This window comes from Salmo salar, chromosome ssa13 (genome assembly GCF_905237065.1).
Source record: "Salmo salar chromosome ssa13, Ssal_v3.1, whole genome shotgun sequence".
Classification (NCBI taxonomy): domain Eukaryota; kingdom Metazoa; phylum Chordata; class Actinopteri; order Salmoniformes; family Salmonidae; genus Salmo; species Salmo salar.
Genome location: NC_059454.1, coordinates 6,999,083 through 7,007,132, shown reverse-complemented (window position 1 = coordinate 7,007,132; position 8,050 = coordinate 6,999,083). Strand labels below are relative to the sequence as shown.

General features: G+C 48.4%; 1 protein-coding gene across 2 annotated transcripts in view; it reads right to left on the bottom strand.

Moving 5' to 3' along the window:
* Positions 1–543: 543 nt before the first annotated feature.
* The window catches only part of rgs19 (regulator of G protein signaling 19), a 99,165-nt gene continuing 91,658 nt past the window's right edge, over positions 544–8,050 (bottom strand). For both annotated transcript variants that reach the window (XM_014134284.2, XM_014134285.2), the window contains exon 6: positions 544–3,593. In XM_014134284.2, the coding sequence (XP_013989759.1) occupies positions 3,405–3,593 (189 nt within the window). In that variant the 3' untranslated portion in view covers positions 544–3,404. The remainder of the gene's footprint in view (positions 3,594–8,050) is intronic.

The window sequence follows — 8,050 nt, the reverse complement described above, 5'->3', positions numbered from 1 at the left end:
AGGAAGTGAAGAGACTTGGCTTGGGACAGGAAGGGGACCAGACAGTGTGAAGGGACTTGGTTTGGGACAGGAAGGGGACCAGGAAGTGAAGAGACTTGGCTTGGGACAGGAAGGGGACCAGACAGTGTGAAGAGACTTGGCTTGGGACAGGAAGGGGACCAGACAGTGTGAAGGGACTTGGTTTGGGACAGGAAGGGGACCCGAAGTGAAGAGACTTGGCTTGGGACAGAAAGGGGACCAGACAGTGTGAAGAGACTTGGCTTGGGACAGGAAGGGGACCAGACAGTGTGAAGAGACTTTTTCCCATTATTTTTAGAGCGATCGCTCCGCTTTCCAAGAGAATCTCCATTGTTATTATTTTACAGCTTCCACAAAGTTAGACTAAAACTTCCAATGTAGATTCACAGAGAAACCAGTGAGATGTAGATTACAGCATAGATGGTCACCGGGAGTCCAAAGACAGTCGGAGAGTTGCTAGTGAAAGTTTAGAAAAAAGTATAAATAGGGAGAAAAATAAATAAATAATGAATTTCAATTTCAAAATGTGGACTAGGTTGTGGAGACGTTTTGACAAAAACATCTAATTTAATCACATAGATTTAAATATTAAAGCAGCAAAATGTGAATACGTAGACTTTCACTACTAGTTTCTGTATAATATCAATCATGAGGCAGCCGTAATACAGCAGCCCCTCTAGTCCTTGGTTAGGCCCCTTCCCACCAGTGATGGCAGGAGTTCAGTTCACAGCTCCACAGAGGGTTTGAACATTAGCTACGTAGCCGAACAGTTTGTAGTGAAACGTTTGCTCCCGTTTGGTTGGTGTGGAGGGGAGATGTGGCTGGAAAGCAATGAGTGATGTATTTACAGCGTTCCCCAACCCCAAACCCTCCCCATTTTTCAACTGGTCATTCAGTACAGCACTGTTTCCATTCAGTTGAATGTTCCAGAGATGGGAGTTGAATTCACAACTCCACTGGAGCATAGTTGGGTCACTTCCCAGTTCAGTTCACAGAATGTTATTCAGAAGCACCAGGGACAGTGTAAATGAAACATCACCTTTTATTTAACTAGGCAAGTCAGTTAAGAACAAATTCTTATTTACAATGACAGCCTAGGAACAGTGGGTTAACTGCCTTGTTCAGTGGCACAACGACAGATTTTTTACTTTGTCAGCTCAGGGATTTGATCTTGCAACCTTTCGGTTACAAGCCACCCTGCCGCCCCTTATTTGACCATAGAGCTGATCTGGTCTGGAGTAAATGTTGGCACGATGTTGGCATGGCGTCTACATTGTACATAACTGAAAGGTTGCTGGATCGAATCCCTGAGCTGACAAGGTAGTGAACCCGCTGTTCCCCGCTGTTCCCCGGTAGGCCGTCATTGTAGATAAGAATTTATTCTTAATTGACTTGCCTAGTTAAATAAAATGTGAGAGAAAGAGTACCATTTACCACCTACAGGTGGTGCCAGAGTGGCAAGGCCTTCCAAACTGCAAACACCCAAACTCAAATGGCTCCCTATCTAGTGCACTATTTTTGACCAGAGCTGTGGGAATCTGGTCAAAAGTAGTGCACTACTTTATGGAATATCGTGTCACATAAAGCACTTTTCTGATGGTTTGTGTTGATGGTCTCTGTTTTTTTTTTTGTTTATACAGTAAAATCATTATCACAGTTGAACAAAAAAATTAAATAAATAACATTAATAATAATACTAACTTTAAAGCATTTTGATTGACGTCAAGTTAAGACCAAGGCATCATCTTCTGTCTAACTACAGACATCCGTTGTCCTCAAACTCCATTTCCCATAAAGCAGTTAACAATTCAATAGCATTTTTTTATTTGTTTGTTTTTTTTTTACATATTTTTGTTGTCCTTTTTTTCCCCCCACCTGGGTTGGAAAGTCGCTTAGCCCCTCCCCCCCTTATTGATCGACCATCCACAGCTCAACCCAATGCCAATCATAGCAGTGAGGTGAGGGAGACAGTGGCCAGGTCAAAGGTGAGAGTTCAAAGGTCAGAATCAGATTAGAGCAGCAGTGTCCAGGCAGTCCAGTCCGCCCCCAAAAAAAGGGGGGGTCAGGGTTGGGAACGTTGTGTGAACGTTGTCTTTAACATTGTGTGAACGTTGTCTTTAACGTTGTGTGAACGTTGGAAAGTAGTCCGACTCACTCCAGTGTCTTATTGCCAAGTTTCTCTTATCTGAGTGCTCTTCCAAAAATTAGGACGTTTGTCAGGAGAAAGTAAAATATATATGCAAATACAGTTTATATAAAACAAAAAGCAGATTGTTGTATGTAAATCCAAATAATCAGTAGTTGGTGCTAAAGCAGCTGTCACCACAAGCAGTTAAATGAATGAAATCCAACAGAAATAATGTGTCTGTCTTCTCCTGTGAAAAAAACCCCCTGTGTCTTCCCAGTTAACTTGGCTTGTCAAATGGAACCCTTTTCCCTACATAGTGCACTACTTTTGACCAGAGCCCTATGCGGGTAGTGCACTATACAGGGAATAGGGAAGCATTTGTGGGTATCTGTGCAGTCAGGAAATCCATATATGGCATGACGAAGTGAGTTCATCGTTTAAAAACAACTGAAAGGTATGGCAACCAAATAAATCCTACAGAAAATTCCTACAACAATCATTAGAAAAATCCACAAAAGGATAAATATTTTCTCCTTTAGTGGTTGTGCAATGGAGAGAGACAGAGGGGGAGTGGATGGAGAGAGGCAGAGACAAGGGATAAAGATGGAGTGAGACAGAGGGGGAGTGATGGAGAGAGGCAGAGACAAGGGATAAAGATGGAGTGAGACAGAGGGGGAGTGGATGGAGTGAGACAGAGAGGGAGGAGTGAAAGAGCATAAGAGAGAGTGAGGATGAAGGGAGAGCGAGACTGAGACAGCGAGGAAGAGCAGAGGGAGAGAGTGGAGAAAGAGAGAGAGCGAGATCAAGAATGTGACACAGAGAGAGAGAGGAGCATGTGTGAGTGAGTGAAATGTTGTGAACCTATGACTCTGAGGAGGTGCGGGGAGCCCGGGTGAACCTATGACTCTGAGGAGGTGCGGGAGCCCGGGTGAACCTATGACTCTGAGGAGGTGCGGGAGCCCGGGTGAACCTATGACTCTGAGGAGGTGCGGGAGCCCGGGGGAACCTATGACTCTGAGGAGGTGCGGGAGCCCGGGTGAACCTATGACTCTGAGGAGATGCGGGAGCCCGGGTGAACCTATGACTCTGAGGAGGTGCGGGAGCCCGGGTGGACCTATGACTCTGAGGAGGTGCGGGAGCCCGGGTGGACCTATGACTCTGAGGAGGTGCGGGAGCCCGGGTGGACCTATGACTCTGAGGAGGTGCGGGAGCCCGGGTGAACCTATGACTCTGAGGAGGTGCGGGAGCCCGGGTGAACCTATGACTCTGAGGAGGTGCGGGAGCCCGGGTGAACCAGTGATCTGTAGAGAGACGAGTTGAGGAAGCGAGGGTAGGAGTCTCTGTGCATTAAGGTATAGATCTGAAGCTGGGCGTCCTCAAAGGTATGGGGCGTAGGCTCCTGTATCTTCCTGTTAATCACCTCTCTCACCCGGGAGTCCAGACTCACCTGAGAGAGAGAGAGAGAGAGAGAGAGAGAGAGAGAGAGAGAGAGAGAGAGAGAGAGAGAGAGAGAGAGAGAGAGAGAGAGAGACTTTGAGACTTTCTTTACTGAAACATTCTCATTTCATTTAAAACACCACCCAACCCCCCCTTTAAAAATAAAACCAAAAATACATCCTGTAATGCATACATGTGCCATACTCGCCTTTCCAGCAACCACATGATACAAGCCAACATCACAATACTCAATACAATACCCACTTCTACAACCGTATATCCAAAACATCTTCCCCAGCTATACAGACAGCCCCCCCAACACACCATATCTCCTGAAACATCTCCACACTTTTTATCATTTTATAGAACTCAAACTCAACCCTAAGGCGCGCAGAGACCATCCCATTAAACAATAGTAAAGGGTCTGTTATCCCCCCACCTTTGACCCTGTTCCTCCTTGTTAGCCAAATAGCTAACTTTGCCTGAGCAAACAGAAAATTCAACAAAACACATTTTTCCTTCTCCTTACTTGAATACCTGTATCCCATTATGAACACCCCAACAGTAAAGACCACCCCCAACCTCTCACACAGACATTCCAACAGAGACAGTAATGGCATTAACCTGGTGCACACAGAAAACACATAAATCACAGTTTCTTTCATTTTACAGAAAGGACACTCCTGCCCAACTCCCGGTTCAACCCGTGCCAACCAGCTGTTAGTGGCCAGGACTCCATGTAGAACCCTCCACTGGAGGTCCCCTGACCTCTTTGGTACTGGGGGTTTGTAGAGCCCCCTCCATCTAAAACCCACCATACTCTCCACCCCACATACCCCCTGCCACTGATGTGCCTTCACTCCTGTTAGGCTCCTAATGTTCCTCACCTTAACACAGAGGTTGTAGAGGGCTTTACCTCCCACCCCTTCAAACTCCCCCAGGCTCGGAGTGTTAAAATCTAACAAATCCTCCAGACCCCCTTGCCAGTCTCCAGTCTCTGCCGTCACCTGCAGTGGCGGAAACATTGGTGGCCCCTCTCCCTTTGGCTGCTCAAACATCCCCCTTACCGGCTCAGACAGTGCCTCCTGGACCTCCTCCAGGAATCTCTCCAGCAGCTTAAGAGACGTTATTCCTGTTTGCTGTGCCAAGACTTCCGGGCTTTTCCACCCCTCCTCTCCCAGCAGTCTCAAGTCACCCAGCCTTTTTACACCCCCTGCCATCAGTTGCCTCTGCAGGGTGGCCGACTGGACCGATCTCAAAGGGATGGCTGGGTTGTGGAAGATAGGCTCCTCCCACACCCACAGCCCAGGCTCCACACCCCCTTCTCGTGTGGGCCTTAGCAGCTGCCAGGCCCTCAGCGCCGCAGAGTAAAAGTCTGAGAGACCTGCTGTACTCAGCCTCTCCAGCTTCATGAGGAACAGCTGCCGGTCCAACCCTAAATCTCCAGCTCTCCTCAGCAGCGCGCATGCTGGTTCCCTCCAGCCAACCTCAGTATGGTACAGCAGTCTCTGCACCGCCTTTAGCCGGAAAGCAGCCATCCTGCTCTCCAGTTCCACCAGGCCCTGTCCTCCTTCATGGACGGTCATATACAACACTGCCGCCCTCAGCCAGTGATGGCCCGACCAGAAGAAATCCACCAGCTTGCGCTGCAGGTCTGCGAGCAGACCGGCGGGGGGGTTGAGGACAGCCAGTTTATGCCACAGGGAAGATGCCACCAGGTTGTTAATTATCAGCACCCTCCCTCTATATGACACTTGGGACAGGAGCCACCTCCACCTGGCCAGTCTTGACACCACTGCCTGTGACAGCCCCTCCCAGTTCTTCCTGACCCACCTCTCCGAGCCCAGGTACACCCCCAACACTTTAAGCCCTTCACAACCCCACTGCAAACCCCCTGGAAGCAGAGGAGGAGCCCTATCCCCCCATGCCCCACATAACAGAGCTTTGCTCTTGCCCCAGTTTACCTTAGCTGATGAAGCTCCCTCGTACACCTTCAGACTGGTCTCCAGTGCCTGCATATCTTGGCCATCCCTGATCATCAGAGACATCATCTGCATATGCTGACACTGCTATTCCTGTCACCATTTCCATGCCTGTCCAGCACACTCCCTGCAGTCTCCTGCGTAGCAGTCCTAAAAAAGGCTCAATGGCTAGTGTGTATAACTGCCCAGATAGAGGGCATCCTTGTCTAATGCCCCGTCTCACCCAGACTGGCCTACTGAGCCCCCCTCCCACCTTGACCATGCATGACGCCCCAGCATACAACAGCTTCACACAGGTCAAAAAACTCCTCCCAAACCCAAACACAGACATCACATTAAACAGATACTCATGGTCCACTCTGTCAAAAGCCTTCTCTTGATCTAAAGAGACCAGTCCAAAGTTCACATTAGAACCTCTCGACAAGTCCAACATGTCCCTAATTAAGAACAGGTTGTCCGTGATTGAGCGTCCCGGTACACAATATGTTTGGTCCTTATGTACTATCGAGTCCAAGTGAGACTTCAGTCTGTTAGAGAGGACCTTGGCAAATATATTGTAGTCCGCACAGAGCAATGCCACAGGCCTCCAGTTCTTAAGTTCACACAAGTCCCCTTTTTTGGGCAGGAGAGTCAGAGCCGCCCGACGGCAGCTCATCGGCAACTCTCCTACCCCAACGCATTCTCGCAACACGCAAAAGAAGTCCTGTCCAATTATTCCCCAGAATTTTTTATAAAACTCCACTGGGAGTCCATCAACCCCTGGTGCACGACCGGGGGACATCTGGGTTACGGCCTCTGCCAGTTCATGGGACAACAGAGGAATGTCCATGTCATCCCTCTGTGCCAGAGAGAGTTTAGGGAGTCCTGTGAACAAGACCTGAGCACACAAAGGATCACACTCTTCTGCCCTATACAACTCAGTATAAAACTCCACAGTCCGCTCCCGCATCTCACCCACCACAGAGGTCACCCGCCCATCAGACAGCCGTAGACAATGCATACCTTTGGCTTCACTGCTCTGTCTTTCCAAACCAAAGAAGAAGGAGCTGGGAGCATCCATCTCCTTGAGCATGGAGAATCTAGCTCTTACAAGTGCTCCCTTTGCTTTAACCTGGAAAAAACTGCCCAGGTCCCTGCGTAATTCAGCTAAATTAGCCTGGAGGCCTACATTGCCTTGCCCCACCATCTTTACCTCCATCTCACTAATACACCTCTCTAGTTCCCCCAAAACTCTCCTAGCCTCTGAGGATGAGAGAGCTGTGTACTGTTGACAGAAAAGCCGAATTTGGACTTTCCCCACATCCCACCATTGGCTCAGAGACTCATACTCCTCTATTCGCTGCCTCCACCTTTCCCAGAAGGTCTGGAAACCTGCGCAAAAAGTGGCATCTTGTAAGAGCTTTACATTGAATTTCCAATAGGATGCCTGCCGGGGCCCTGGTGAGATAGACAGCCGAGCCATGGTTATGTGATGATCGGAAAACCAGAATGGTAGCACCCAACAGCCTATTGCTCCGATTCCTAGACATATAAAACCGATCAAGTCGGGCTGCACTCACCCTAGCCCCCAAAACCTTCACCCATGTATACTGTCTTGTGGTTGGATGTTTAGTTCTCCAAACATCCACTAGGTCCAACTGATTAATGATGTCCCTTAACACTCCCACTGACACTGAATGAGGCTCTTCCCCATTTCTGTCTTTTGTAAAATCCATTGTGCAGTTCCAGTCCCCTCCAACCACCAGTGTCTCCTCAGGCGCTACCTGTGAGAGTTCCTGTCTAAGACTCCCAAATAGAACCCCTCTTTCTCTCCCTGTGTTAGGCGCATACACATTTATAAAGACAAAGCCCATGTTGTTAATTTCTGCTTTAACAACAAGGAGCCTACCCCTACACACCTCCTTTGAGGAGCACATTTTTACAGACAGACCCGGTGCAAAAAGGACTGCCACTCCTGCACTAAGATTTGTCCCATGGCTCAACACACTTGCGCCTTTCCACCAGAGCCCCCAATCGACTTCATTCAACACATCACTATGTGTCTCCTGCAGAAACAACACCTGTACTTTTTTTTGTTTTACATATTCACCCAACACACTCCTCTTTCCCGCATCTCTGGCGCCATTTACCTGTAGAGTCTCCATAAGAAGTGGGAGAAAAGCCAGCAGAGAAAAAAGACCAATAGCAAAGCTCAAAAACCCCAGTGTCAGAAAGAAAGTATACATCTAAACAGTGTCCGAAGGTAGACCCTTACGCACTGTTGTGACCCACTTCCTCAACCTAAACCGTTTCCTAGGTGAGCGGACACCATGCCCCTCATTTTTCACAGCATGTTGTACTGATCGTACAAACTTTTTTGAATCAGGGAAAAAAAGCCTCAAGATTAACTTTTTTTCCTTTGGTCTCGTTCAGGAACCTTGTCAGTTCTCTCAACGTGTACTTAGACCCCTCTGCTTGACTGGCTGTCAGCTCCGGGCCTATTGAA